The 14,182-nt window shown below is 50.1% G+C and overlaps 1 protein-coding gene across 8 annotated transcripts in view; it reads left to right on the top strand.

The window, feature by feature from the left end:
- Positions 1 to 14,182, top strand: part of adamtsl3 (ADAMTS-like 3) — a 77,058-nt gene that overhangs the window by 60,499 nt on the left and 2,377 nt on the right. For 7 of the 8 annotated variants that reach the window (XM_037976398.1, XM_037976400.1, XM_017414469.3 and 4 more), the window contains 17 exons: positions 1,162 to 1,273; positions 1,422 to 1,560; positions 1,675 to 1,725; positions 1,841 to 2,048; positions 2,928 to 3,075; positions 3,168 to 3,252; positions 6,045 to 6,334; positions 7,585 to 7,714; positions 9,280 to 9,493; positions 9,575 to 9,754; positions 9,838 to 9,991; positions 10,713 to 11,655; positions 11,742 to 11,869; positions 13,178 to 13,289; positions 13,391 to 13,604; positions 13,696 to 13,805; positions 13,895 to 14,109. In XM_037976398.1, coding sequence (XP_037832326.1) covers positions 1,162 to 1,273; positions 1,422 to 1,560; positions 1,675 to 1,725; positions 1,841 to 2,048; positions 2,928 to 3,075; positions 3,168 to 3,252; positions 6,045 to 6,334; positions 7,585 to 7,714; positions 9,280 to 9,493; positions 9,575 to 9,754; positions 9,838 to 9,991; positions 10,713 to 11,655; positions 11,742 to 11,869; positions 13,178 to 13,289; positions 13,391 to 13,604; positions 13,696 to 13,805; positions 13,895 to 14,109 — 3,433 coding nt within the window. The remainder of the gene's footprint in view (positions 1 to 1,161; positions 1,274 to 1,421; positions 1,561 to 1,674; positions 1,726 to 1,840; positions 2,049 to 2,927; positions 3,076 to 3,167; positions 3,253 to 6,044; positions 6,335 to 7,584; positions 7,715 to 9,279; positions 9,494 to 9,574; positions 9,755 to 9,837; positions 9,992 to 10,712; positions 11,656 to 11,741; positions 11,870 to 13,177; positions 13,290 to 13,390; positions 13,605 to 13,695; positions 13,806 to 13,894; positions 14,110 to 14,182) is intronic. The other variant, XM_037976403.1, reaches the window with a different exon arrangement.

Here is a 14,182-nt window from a genome sequence, read left to right as displayed (position 1 = left end):
CCCCCCCCCCCCCCCTATAAAGATCTGTTTGTCCACCGCTGCTCAACAAATGAGTATCTGTGAACTGAGTGATAAAGACCAGTGGTCTGCTTGTGTTTGGATTTATATTGTTCCTTGAAAAGCAGTTTATATTTTCCTTGGTAAGGTCCACTTCCTCTCTCGTTTCCCGTTCCGATCACGGACCTTCTCCGCCAAATCGGAGCAGTCGATTGATAAAAACTGATTCTTTTTTCGCCTTGGGATCCCTCGGAGAATCAGCGTTCCCAGGTCAGAGATGATATATGATCCGTCCAGCTCGTTTTGGTTCTGGCTGAAGGTTTCCCTCCAGAGGAAAGAATCTCCAGAGGAAGTCCGACTAATCAGATGCCCGATTCACCTCGGATGACTGCTTTCGATGTGGAGGAGCAGCGGCTCTACTCTGAGCTTCCTATGAAAAAAGAAACAAACAAAAAAAAAATTAGCATTCAGCTATTTTGGATTCATGCGGTCAGTTGGTTTACACAAGTCCCCCGTACGATCCCACAACATGGCTGCAAAAGATGAGCGCCTCTTTGAATCGCTCAAGACGACCAACCCCAGCTGCACACTCACTCGCCAACTCAGCTCTGTGACTACCTCGGAAGCGTAAAAGTGGACGGCTGGCTTCAGTTGTCCAATTCGCTTGTTTTGTTCCACAAATCACTCTGAGGCAGATGGGAGCCTCAGGCCTGGAACAACGTACGAACGAGCTTTAGGCAACATTTTACTGAATCTGACCGTGTCGGTTTGTTTTATAGCAGGATTAGATTGAATCGGACTGGGTGTATTTGGGTCTGAATGTGAATTTAGCAGTATGGTGAATCGACTTGGATATGGCCCTAAATTTGTGCCGTCTAATTAAACTGGACTGACTTAAACTGGTTAGTTTATCTAATTTAATCCCAGTTGACTGGATCAAATATTATCTTAGAAACCCAGATATAATAAATAGAAAAACTCTAAGAAGAGAAGTTGTTTTTTACCTCGGTAACCCTCAGTCCTTTGGTTTTTCTTTTTTTTCCCGACATTGTTTTTGTCTTCCACACGGCCATTTAAATATAAATCAATGTTGCTTTTCTTCTAGTTTTTTGGCTGAGAGCAATTGGAAATGTTGAGTTGTTTTGTCAACTTTTGCTCCTGTAGATACAGTTGGCCAGAGGAGCCGACAGCGTGGTCCAGTACATTTACTACCAGCCCATCGTCCATCGCTGGAGAGAGACTGACTTCTTCCCCTGCTCCGTCACGTGTGGTGGAGGTAAAAAAATCCAGACAAATCAAATCCGTTTCTCTCAGTTTGACACAAACAGGTTCTTTAATTTCTGACGGGTATTCGAGTCCTGACTAAGTGGCCTTTTTTTTGGCCCCGGTTGGCAGTTTCACATTTCTCATTTCTTTGTCTGCAGGGTACCAGTTAACCTCTGCGGAGTGCTTTGACCTACGAACCGGCCGGGTGGTTGTGGACCAGTACTGCCATTACTATCCGGAAAACGTCAAACCAAAACCAAAGCTGCAGGAGTGCAACATGGAGCCCTGCTTGGACAGGTTGGGTTCCGCTTCTCGGACGGGGATCAAAATGGACAAAAAAAAAAAATTGTAATTTCAACAACACGTTTTCTTCGCTGAACCCCATTACCGCGATCGTTTTCTGCCTTTCAGTGATGGTTATAAGGAGATTATGCCGTATGACCTCTACCACCCCCTACCTCGGTATGTTCTCCGCTCACAGACGGCGGCGGCGCACGTCAAATTGCAAATCTGCCAATTGCAAACACCCCCCCCCCTGAGTCATGGCTCTTTTTTTTTTTTTTTTTTTTTTTTTCAGGTGGGAGAGCAGTCCCTGGACGGCGTGCTCGGCCTCCTGCGGCGGCGGCGGCATCCAGAGTCGCTCGGTGACGTGTGTGGAGGAGGACATGCAGGGGACCATCACCCCCACAGACGAGTGGAAGTGTCTCTACTCCCCGAAGACGGCCATCCTGCAGCCCTGCAACGCTTTCGATTGTCCCACCTGGCTGGCGCAGGAGTGGTCACCTGTTAGTACCCTTCTTTTGTTTGGCCTTTGAACGTTGACGTCAAACAAACCGTCCCGTTCAGGAACTCGTAGAGAGGCGAGAGGTCATCCTACGCTGCGGGCAACAACGCCCTAATGTCTAATTTTCGAAGAAAGAAGAAAAAAAAAGGGAATTTGCAACAACGACCCCACTTCAGAAATATTTCACAAACCCATAATTTATCCACAATTCTACATATTACACATATCAAATGTTTGAACTAAATTTGACCAGTTTAAAAATAAAAAAGCAGTTTATTTTAAGTAAGATTTGGTCCAAAGAAGACGGTGTTTGTGTTCAGTGACGTCTACGGATCGGACTCAAAGATCATGGGCTTCCAATACCGACTTTCAGCTTAGTCCTTTGAGCACAGAGATTGCTCTAGAATCCTAAAAATCAGGCAAAACAGCGATCATGTGTTGCCACTGACATCTTATTTATGAGTTTGTTCAAACAACAGAGCAGCGTCTTAACTGGAACAGGAAGACTTGCTTCGTGTGAGCCATTATACACAGATATTCATCAGTCTGACCTACTCGACCAGCATATTTAGGTTTTATTATTGGAGGTGCCATTATAGTAACCAGTCTAACCATAAATGTCTCGTTCAACTTCCTCGCTGGTATTTTCCTGCCTCTGAAGTTAAAACAGGCTCTTGTCGAAAACCCAGGGATCGTGATTTGCAGTCCCCTTAAAAACCCATTTACTGTTTGTTTAGCACATTCCTCGTCCGCATTTAAAATGCTTCTTTTGGCAGAAGATAAAGAAAGTTTCTGCTCCCGAGCGGAGACTCAACGGGGCTTTGGGGATGCCGAGACGGGTGTGAGAAATCCACTGATCGTTCTGACGTGTCGCCACCAGTGCACGGTGACATGTGGTCAGGGTCTGCGCTACAGGGTGGTGCTGTGCCTCGACCACCGGGGGCTCCACGCCGGCGGCTGCAGCCCCGCCACCAAACCCCACATCAAGGAGGAGTGTCTGGTTACGGTGCCCTGCTATAGGTCCATAGGTAGGGGGGGGGGCGCGTCCGACCGCCGCACTTTCACCCATTCCTTCGTGGTTTCACGCCACATTGAGCATATCTGTGCATTTTTGCTTCAGACACGCTGCCCGTTGAGGCGAAGCCTGTGTGGCACAAGCAGGCGATCGAGCTGGAGGAGGAAGTGACCGCGACGGAGGAACCGAGGTGAGTACCAGCCGACGCACGAAGGACGTTCTTTTAGGTTGTCCTTTTCTTTTTGTTTGTTCCTTTCTTTTCTGAATGAGTTGGAATTCAAACTTTAAAATGTGATTTTTATGCCTCGGTTTGCTGGTCCCAGGTGTTTTGTTAGAATAAGAAAGAATACACGGGTGGAGGATTTATCCGTCCATCCATCCATTATCTGCCGCTTCTTCCTGAGTCGGGTCGCGGGGGCAGCGCTTTGAGCAGGGAGGCCCAGACATCTCCGTCCACAGCCGCCTCTTCCGGGAGGACTGTGTCTCTCCGTCGTGTCCTCGGTCTCCCACGGGGTCTTCTCCCAGCTGGACATGCCCAGAACACCTCCATAGGGAGGCGTCCAGGGGGCGTCCTTACCTGATGCCCGAACCACCGGCTCTACTCCAAATCCCTCCCGGATAACCGAACTTCTCACCCGATCTCTAAGAGAGAGCCCAGCTGCCGCCTGTATCGCCTGGAACGTAGACCGATTTTTGGCTTCTTCTTCACCGCATCGGCCCGGTGCAGAGTCCGCAGAAGCTGCACCGATCCATCCGTCCATCCTGCGCTCCATTCTTCTCTCATGAACAAAACCAAGAGATACTTAAACTCCTCCACTTGAGCCAGCTCCTCCTTCCCAACCGGAAGACGGCAGTCCATCCCTTTTCCAACCAGTATAGGATTGACTGGCCAATTAATCAGCAGATCCATCCGATTTTTAGCAGTTTAAAGTGCATTCTAAGCTTTTAAATTCTCCAAAATCAAAAAAAAAATGGCTTTGCACATCGGCCTTCCTGCGTTCTAAAAATCGGCATTGGGATCGGCTTGTGGAAAAAACCTAATCGGTCGACTTTCTGAGTTCAAATGTTAGAACTCTACAGGATCTCAGTCAGAAAGAGAAATGTAAATTCAGAGCATCGGATTTTTCCTTGACAGAAAATCCGCCGCGGAGGTTTAAATAAGAACAGAAAAGCAAGTCACGTCACAAACTTTGAAAAAAAAAACTTTCAGAATTTATTTTGAAAAAAAAAAAAAAGAAAGCCTTTTTGAGCAACAGACCCTCGAAGGTCGAATTGAAACAGATGGAACCGCCGCTGCGTTGCCGTCATCGTGCAGCTGGAGGCGAACGCCCGCCGAGGGCCAAACGTTTGTCCGTTTCTGTCGGACTAAAAGTGTTTTAAGTGTACACTATGGGGTTATTTAGGGTAAAAAAAAAAGACCGGGGTAAACCGAAGGTGAAAGAGAACAAAATCGTCTTTTTTTTTTTTTAGCTTTCAGTCACTGCCTACCAGCATTACCTCAGCAAGCTCCATAATCTTCCAGATGTTCTGTCCCCTGAAGATGAACAATGTTTTGGATGCCGCCGAGTGTTTTTGGATGACTTATATTAGCAACAAGCTTTTCGCTTTTAAAACATCTGTTACTCTGACTTCGATTTGGAGCCGGACAGGAACACACAAAGAGCTGCCAAAACAGATGAGTTTTGTTCTGTTGCAGAAGGGGAAAAAAAAACATGTTTTTCCTCAAAAAGCACATAAATATCTGCGTATAATATGGAGCCCCCTTCCAAGCCAACAACAATATCTTCCTGCCTCACGGGGCCGAGTTCTGGACGTGAGGAGACTCCTTTTTTTTGGACGCGGTGCACCTTTACTGCCAAACTTTATTCGAGCGGCCGATCTGTGCTGCACGAAATCTGCTTCGTGTTATGTTTTTTTTGTTTTTCGTCACGAGTTCACAGAAGATTTCTGCTGATGGGAGTCTAATCGACGCGATTAACGCGGGGCCCCCCCCGGTGGCCTCCCTCCAGAAACCTGTTGTTTCCCGCCGCGGATGGAACCGGGGGTTTGTTTCCGGACCGAGGGGGGTTCATCCAAAGCGCAACGAGTCCCCCCCCGCACGGCGCTCTTTATTCAGGCTTCCTGTAAACCAGCGAGGCGCCCTTCCAGGTGCTTCGATCAGAGCCTGCTCCTCCGTGTGCCGTAGGTCAGTTAAATCAGAGGTCCTCAAACCCCGGGCCGCAGACCGGTACCGGTCCGTGGGTCATTTGATACCGGGCCGCACAAAAAGAAGAACTAACTTACAGTATTTCCGTTTTATTTATTTTCGGAGTCTGAACGAGATTTATTTTGAAAAACTAACCGGATTCTCTCCTCCCCATCCGTCTGACTCACTCTTGATTGGTCAAAATGCTCATCTAGGTCACGTGATCTGTTACCGCTAAAAACAAACCCACAAGCAGCAAAATGAGTAAAAACCAAACGTCTCTGGAAGATGGGACCGTCTGGTTACTGAGAAACAGGCTCAGGGCTCCCACTGATTCAGTGTTATGGTGAGTTTATATTTGTGGTGTCTCTTATTTTGAAAGGCATGTTTAAACACAGAGAACATCAGGGGGAGGAGAGGCTGTTATTCATGTTGATAACGCAGCTAACAAAGCTTTATTTTTAAAAATCCCCCTGTTTTCATGCCGCTCGTATCTTTTTTTTTTTGTTGTAGTTATCCGCCACACCTTTAAAGGCCGGTCTGTGAAAATACTGTCTGATAATGAACCGGTCCGTGGAGCTGAAAAGGTCGGGGACCGCTGAGTTAAACGCACAGATCGAGAGTGGGTCGGCCCTCTTTGAGTTTGAGTTGTTGGGCTTCGAGCGGCCGCCGATCCAAGAATAGTTGGTCCTGATGCTTCACAGCAGGACTGGATTTATAGGTTTGGAGTTCGCGACCCCGGCAGCAGAAGACTGCGAGCCGTTTATCTGGTTTCCGTGCGCGCTCTCCCCCCGCAGCTTCGTGCCCGGCCCGTGGCAGCTCTGCAGCAGGACGTGCGGCGTGGGGACGCAGCGGCGGGCCGTCCGCTGTCAGGTGCTGCTGTCCTTCTCCCAGGCTGTGGCCGACCTGCCCGACGACGAATGCGACGGGGACCGGCCCGCCTCGGTGCAGCCCTGCTTCAGCCGGCCCTGCTCGGGCGGACTGGGACGCGGAGGTGAAGAGGAGGAGTCGCCGCCGCCGCAGACGGGGGAACTCCACGACTGGGAGTACGAGGGGTTTACGGCGTGCTCGGAGAGCTGTGCTGGAGGTAAGGATCTGAACCTGTTAGCGCTTGGAGGATGTTGGGGATGATTCTTATACGAAAACACTCATCAGAATTTGCTGTTTGGTCCATTTTTTCCCCATTAAAGGAACTCATATCAGCTTCTGCTTCTCCTGCCAGACTTTAAACTAAAATCATCATATGTTGAGAAAAGTTGGGGTAGTTTTGGTTAAACCTTGGGAAAAAAAAACCCAATATGCACCGTTTCGCTCCATATGGGGAGATCACGGCCGATCCTTTGGTGCTCAGAGTACGTGATGGGGACGACTCGCTGCTACTACCACATCCAGTCTTAGCTCAGGGTGTCAGATGTTACGTCTCGAAAGGTTCAGTATCATCCGTCCAGTGGTCCGTTAGGTATTTTGCTGACAGGCAAACAGGGTCGACTCCAACAGTTAATGCGGCGAGCTCAGACCACGTGTTGGGGATGACTCTCAGCTACGACCACGCCAGATTTGAGCTCCGTATCTGTAAAACTGGCCGAGTTGCGTCCGTTTTTTTGTGCTCCCTAAGATTCGATTGTAGATGAACGCCCAGTGAGGGTTTCGTTAAAATGGTTGGTTAAGACAAAGAGGCGCTTACATGATCGCTCGCCTCTCCGAGCAGCAACCCTCTGACCGTTAACACAACCCCATTTGCTAAAGGAAAAATAGTTTGAACCACCCGGTGAAAAAAAAACGGTAAAAAAAAAACTTAATCAGCCCTAAAAGATGGCGTCAACCAAACCCAGATATATGGATTTCGACCTCATGATTGCCTCATCTCGAAAGAAAACCGTAAAACTGGGCGGAAATTCACTTTTCCACCTTGTTTTATGTTCATTCAGCAAATTCTTTTCTTTTTTTTTTGGAGCGTAGGTCTTAAATTTAAGTGAACTTCACATTGGGTCATTATTTATTCGAGCAGAAACGAAGTTAAACGGCAGGAGTGTGTGTGTGTGTGTGTGTGTGTGCGGGGGGGAAACCCGAGCACGCCCTGTGATTCAGAAAGATCGTAAAAAAAAAAGTTGCGTTTAGCTGCAATAACTTTAATTATCTTCTGGACGTCCCTTTTTCTCTCGCCTCATTGTGGAGGAATTTTGGCCCGAATGTTCGTCCGACACTCCAATAAAAAGCACTTTAAATACTTTTTCTGTGACTGCAGAGGTAAAGCCACATTATAGTAGAATGTGTTTAAGTGTTTGATCGGGAAAAAGCAGTAATCAGCAGGTTCCTCGCTCATCTTTCGGGCCTCAGGTGTGCAGGAAGCCGTGGTGATCTGCCTGAACAAGCAAACCAGGACGGCTGCGGACCAGAGGCTGTGCGGGAGCTCCCGGCGGCCCCCCCGGCTCCTCCAGGACTGCAACACCCAGCCCTGCCCACCAAGGTACGATAAAACCAACAACACCAGACGTTCCCCATGGCCGACATTACCACTTAAATGTTGTTTGTGTTGGTTGGTGCGTGGGCCTTGAAGTAGACTTTGATGGATGTGGCAAAAACGAGAAGGAAATGAGTTTTTAGAGGGGGGGGGTTCGGCTGCGTTTAAAAAGAAAATATTAATTAAAGACTTAATTGAAATCTTGGTTGTGCTCTTTAGCCGCGAGCCAAGAGTGTACCCTTCCAGAATATGCACTCTGGAGCCTTTTTTTTTTTTTAATTGTTTTTAAATCTGAAACGAGCGAAAATCATTTGTTATCCGTCGGGTATTTAAGCCTTTCCAGTGTAGCTCCGCTCAGATCCGACCACTTGAGCCGATTAAATCGCAATTTAGGCAGCCGGGGGTCCAAATGATGCTGGAGCTGGTTGGCTGAGACGGATGGTTGCATCACCCCCGAGCAGGAAGTGAAGCCGACGGCGGCGGTCGGCGAGGCTCAGAGAGTCAGATCTCCCTCAGGAGGACTGTCGCGGTTTTTGGTCAGATGTGTTGATGGAGAAAGACGCTGCAGCTGCTTTAAATGCTCATTTTTGGTAAAAACAGCTCCAACAAAACAGCGTTAGGTGGTATTTATTAAACTGAAGGTGAGTTTTAGGGCTGCACATGTCAAGAAATTGATCTTCTACTCCAAAAAAAACCCCAATTCTGCTGGTCTGACTCTGTTTAATTAGTGTGGCTAAATAAATAAACCCAAGTTAAAGACTTCGGACGTTGATTGTGTCACTTATGCCCCTGTTGAATTAATTAAAACATCTAAAACAGCAAAACGTACAAAGAAAATATTTAATTAAAGGAATAATTTCAAATGAGTTCAGTCGACCCAGATAAGTTAAGAACCTGCAGAAAAAAAACAATAAACTGATATCTCTTTAAAAATTTGAGAGGTCGCTACAAACGCGACGCTTTCCGGGTCGCGCGTTTCCATCGAAACGGATCAATTACCCCGAAGATTAAACGTCGAAAACGGCTTCTTGTCGACGCTGAACGGTCAGCAGCCGCGTGCTTCAGGTTAACGCCGCGCGGACCGCTGGGGCTCGTTTTCCATGAACCCAGAGGCTCGCCGCTTGTTTTTCCGGGCCTTCAGTCTCGTTTTCACGCACAACAAACACCTGCATTAGACTCGTTTTCCTTTGGTTTCCTTTGGCCCCTTGACCTCCTTCCCCGAGGCCTCGCCTCACGCCGCCTAAGAAGCTGCTCCCTCTGGATCGTCTTCCAGATTCAGTTTGTGCCGGTTTGCGAACAAGCTGCGTTCCCAGGAACAGGAACGGTTTTGAAATCTCAAACGAGGTTACAGCGCGGGGCTCTCTCAGATATCACGTAACACAGTGGGAAATTTGACGTGTTTTGTCTCCTCGCTCTGAACTTTTTCTCTCTTTTGAATTCAATTTTCATGAATCTGCATCCTGATAAGGCCCGGAGACCTCCCATCGGCCCAAGAGAAAACATCCAGCGTTTAGACCGAGCCCCCCTTTTTGGCATGCGCTTCATCTTTGCATGTCATCGTTTTTCCACAGGTGGGAAAGCGGCGAGTGGAGCTCCTGCTCCGTGGCCTGCGGGCTCGGCCTGATGACGCGCGCTGTGGCGTGCGCCCAACGGCGGACTTCTCGAAGCGGCGACTCCACGACCCGCCTGAAGGACGAGGACTGTCCGGGCCCCAAGCCGAGCCCGTTCCAGGCCTGCAACCGCTTCGACTGTCCTCCCGGGTGGGACGCGCGTGACTGGGGGGAGGTAAAGGACCCGAAGTCCGGGCGCTGGCGCCGCACGTGTCGCTTCCAGCTGTAGAAATGCGTCTTATCGTCGTCTCCGCAGTGCTCCCGGACCTGTGGGGGCGGAGTTCGGAGGAGGCGGGTGTTGTGCAAACAGCGCTTGGCAGACGGCGGTGTCCTGGAGCTGCCTGACTCGTTTTGTCCGCCATCTGTCCCCGTCAACCAAAGCTCGTGTGGTGGGCGGGACTGCCCGCCTCAGTGGGTCACAACAGACTGGTCTCAGGTAGCCCGTCTTTTCAACCTTTCTAACGTTTTTCGCTGTTCTAAACATGGTGCAGTAACGTGTGCGATAATGTCTGTGTCCAGTGTTCAGTGACCTGCGGAAATGGCGTTCAGACTCTTGGAGCTGTGTGCAAAAAACAAGGAGGGGACGGACAATTCTGGACGGTTGACCCGGGGAACTGTTCCGTGACGGACCGGCCCATCAGAATCCGGCAGTGCTTTCTGAAGCCGTGTCAAAGTAAGAGACCGTTCAGGTCATCTGTCGGAGAAGGACACATTTAATACCAAACTAGAAAACTCAGAGAGCGCAAACCTCCACCAGGGTCACAATTTTAAAAAATAGTTCGATCAGAACCAGAATCTGGATCAGAACCAAACTTTAATCCGTCTGTTTTTGTTCCAACCTCCAAATCTGTTCTTTAGTTTTTACCTGATCTTTGCTGACAGACAGACAAACAAACCAACGGACACAACCGGAAACAAAAAGGATCACATGTAGGAACAGAGACAAGGTTTTACAAAGGGGTGACCTTTGACCCCATGAACTTTGAAAGAAACGGGCATCACCTTTGACCCATGAGGTGTCCAGCTGTGCAGTTTGACGTTCCTACATCACGCTGCTGCAGAGTTAGAGCACAAGGTCAGCTGTGATGGTGACCTTTGACCTCATGATCTTGAAATCAGTGGTGATCACCCTTAACCTAAGAGGTATCCAGCTGTGCGGTTTAATGTTTTCTCCTTTACATGGTTGCATAGTTAGAACATTGGGTCATCTGTGGCCTTGACCTTTGACCCAGTCACCTTGAAATCAACAGTGATCACCCTTGACCCATTGTTCCGTGTTTGACGTTTCCTGAAAAGTTTGTTCATAACTGTCTGAGTGATCTTGTCCACAGACAGACAGAAGCAGCAGCAGCTTCGTTTTATGTATTTAGACTTTTTCCTTTCTTTAACCGCAGACTCACCGAAGCCCGAGCCGACCGTCCTGGCCCGGAGGAAGGTTTACATCCAGTGGAGGAAGGTGAAGAAGGTGCAGCTGGTTGTCGGCGGCTCCGCGTACCTCCTGCCCTGGACAACGGTAATCCTTCGCTGCCCAGCCCGCCGCGTCCGCGGAGGCCTCCCCCAGTGGCTCAAAGACGGGAAGCCCCTGGCCGGCCCGCCGCATTTTTCCGTCAAATCCCGGGGCTATTTAAAGATTCAGCGGGCTCGCACGTCCGACTCTGGGGTTTACACGTGCGTCGTGGGCCAGGCGCGAGAACATCTCGCCCTGCAGATCGTCGGCAGCAAGCGGACGCTGAGCGTTCCAGAGCCGCGGCTGCTCGACGGCAGGCGAGAAAAGGCCAAGCGCCCAGCGTACACGGAGCTCCCCGCCTCCCTCAACAAATACGACGCTCTTGTCGAGCGCTTGCTTGAGCTCAAAGGATCCATCCTCGCCGACAAACCTCACTCGAGTGAGAGGAATGGGCCGGTTCTCGAGGAGGAAGTGACAGAGTCTTCCGTGCCAGTTGTGCTCGCTGTTGACAGCCACAAGCTGGATGAGCTCATGGACAACCTGTCCGAAGGATTTAAAGGACCGCAGGGGGACCAGCTCATCAAGCTGCTGAGGGAACTCGGTATGACACGAGGCGACTCGCAGGATGGCGCAGAACCTCCTACACAGGGGTCGCTCCTTTACGAGCCGAACCTCAAACCCCGCATGCCCAGGCCGAGAAAGCCGGCGATTGTCCAGCGGCCCGGGAAGGTCGGCGCCCTGCCGCGACCTGAAGTCGTCGCTGATGTCGGGGCGCCGGTTTTCCTGCAGAAACAAGTCGCTTCCGTGGAGCTGCGGTGTGAGGCTCTGGGGGACCCCCGACCCACTCTGACGTGGACAAAAAACGACAAGGCGCTGCGCTTCGATGGGAGGTAAGAACCAAACCCCCCTCACTCAGGTTTCCTTTGATCGAATGACAGAGCGTGACTGGTCGGTGTTTTTGTCTTCGTGCTGACAGAGTCGGCCTTCTGGCGTCCGGCTCACTGAGGATCCAGTCTCCGGGGAAAGGGGACCAGGGTCTGTACACCTGCACGGCCAAAAATCACCTTGGAAGTACCTCTCTTTCGTCCTGGCTGCGGATTACAAGTAAAACCTATGAAGCTAGATCGTTTATTGTCGTTTTAGATTATCAGAATTCCGACAAACAAGTTTTATTTGAAACGCCCGTTCCTGTTTCAAACCATGCTTCCGCCGACTCTAAATAACATGACAGCTGTGCTGAGGCGGATGCGATGTCTCTAACAGCTCCATCAGCATCGTTTGAAAACCTGCAGCAGGGCAGCAGTCAGGCGAATCATTGATGCGTCAACCAAAAAATAAAAAAAAGACGTGGGGCCAAGAACGGAGCCTTGTGGAACACCCGTTTGAATTTAAAGGGATTTCTCACCTCCGATCGTAACACACGGCTCCCGGTTTGCGAGGTACGATTTAAAACCGCTGCTCTTTTGTTTTAGAGCAATCAAATGAGGTCATTTCTGACAGAGGTCGTCATAATTTAATGAGTGAAATGCTTTGAAAAGTCTAAAAATACGACTACAGTTTACCCTGAAGTAAAGAAACAATAAAACGTTTCTTCTCTTTCTTTAATGTTTAGTAAAATGTGTTAAATAATTAAATTAATCTTTGTATTTATTTAAAGTTGAAGAGAGTTAGCATGGCTTATTTTAAAGATGGAGGGACAGTAACATAAACCAAACCGGTTCCTCTGACTTTGCTTCAAACAAAACAAACAATAAAGTCAGTATTGGTTTAATGTCGAGTCACGTTTGTCCTAATCTGGTTTATTGTACTCCAGTTTATTGCGAGTTATTTTCAGCTGAGAAACCCTCAGACTCGTCCAGTGAGTCGGCGGGCGTCCCTAACTGTCCGCGTCCTCGTCAAAGCGCCGCCGCCGTTGTTGGATGTTCCTGATTCTGCTGCTCGTGCCCTTCCTCCCCCATTCGGCAACGATTACAGGTTCCAGGCAACGTTTCAAAGAAGCTCGACTCGACGTGTCCCGCTCCGCTAATCTAAAGGGAAAGGATGAAGGGCTTTCAAAGCGGCCCCGGCTGTAGTTCTCCTACTTCAGCTGCAGCTGCAGACAGCGTAATGGGCAAGTTCCTGACGAGGAGCGCCGCAGAAATAATAGTAATAAAAAAAAACGAATACAAGAAAAGATCCACACTTACAAAGAAATCTGATCATCACTGCGAGTTAAAGCAAATCTGATTACTCTGAAGTGGAAATAAACCTGAAGACTTTAGAGCAATTTTCCTTTTTTTATGTGCTTTTGGCTTTTTAGTTGAATTAACTCGTATCTTCAGACTATCAGATGCATCCTTTCATGGCTGAGCGGGAACGTTCTTCTTCTGAATCAAACTTCCTCCAAACTCGTTTGCTTGTGTGCGCTTTCAGGTGATAAAGTGGGAAGCTGTATCCACGGCAACGGCACCGGCCCTGATTGCTTCGAAAGGACGAACGGCAGCCGGTCGGCCGAGGCGTGTCAAGGACCGGCCTGCCCCCCCAGGTCTGCCGCCGCCGCCGCTGCCGCTGCACATCTGCATTTCGTCCTCTAATCCAGGCGCGTCCATCCTGAGCTTAAAAGACCGTTTTGTTTTCTTCTTCCAGCCCGGTAAGATGGCGGGTGGAGCCTTGGTCTCCCTGCTCGGCCTCATGTGGAGGGGGGTCTCAGACCAGGAGGGTCCGGTGCCTGAGGGGTCCTGAGGGCAGCTCGGGGGACGCAGGAAGCAGCCAGTGCCTCGGTGCCGGGAGGAAACCGTCCGACGCCAGACTCTGCAACATTCTGCCCTGCGCCGGGTGGACCACGACCCCCTGGGGGCCGGTGAGGAGGAGGGGGGGGCTCATCCATTTTTGCACATTATGCTTAAATAAGATAACGGCACACATGTAAAAACAATGCGGTGGTACTTTAGTGTCACGGACGGTGTGTGAGTCCCAGTTTGGCGACGCAGCGCCGACATGTTTCCTGCCAGGACGCCAACGGCACCAAGGTTCCCTACAAGGTGTGCCACGGACTCCGGAGGTGAGCGCTCGGATCGCAACACGAGCTTTTCCTTCGCTCCGGCGGGTAGCATCCTGCAGAAAAAGTAACGAATGAAATGCGCTTTCAAGGCCGAGCTCGCTGAGGAACTGCTCCACGGACGCCTGCGCCCTCCGCTGGCACGTCGGCCCGTGGACTCAGTGCACGGCCACCTGCGGCCGGCACGGCTTCCAGTCGCGACAGGTGACCTGCCAGCGCCGCCGCACCGACAAGGCGGCACGGGAGCGCCGCTGCATGTGGCGGCCCGCCGGCTGGCAGCGCTGCAACGTCTCGTCGTGCGGCGGAGGTGAGGAGAAACCGTCTGAAGGATCTTTGGGTCGGGGATGAATTCGTTGGCCTTAAAACAGACGTTTGCTGAT

The sequence above is a fragment of the Kryptolebias marmoratus genome, linkage group LG7 (assembly GCF_001649575.2).
Source record: "Kryptolebias marmoratus isolate JLee-2015 linkage group LG7, ASM164957v2, whole genome shotgun sequence".
In the NCBI taxonomy this organism is placed as follows: Eukaryota; Metazoa; Chordata; class Actinopteri; order Cyprinodontiformes; family Rivulidae; genus Kryptolebias; species Kryptolebias marmoratus.
This window is presented reverse-complemented; position numbering and strand designations above follow the sequence as displayed.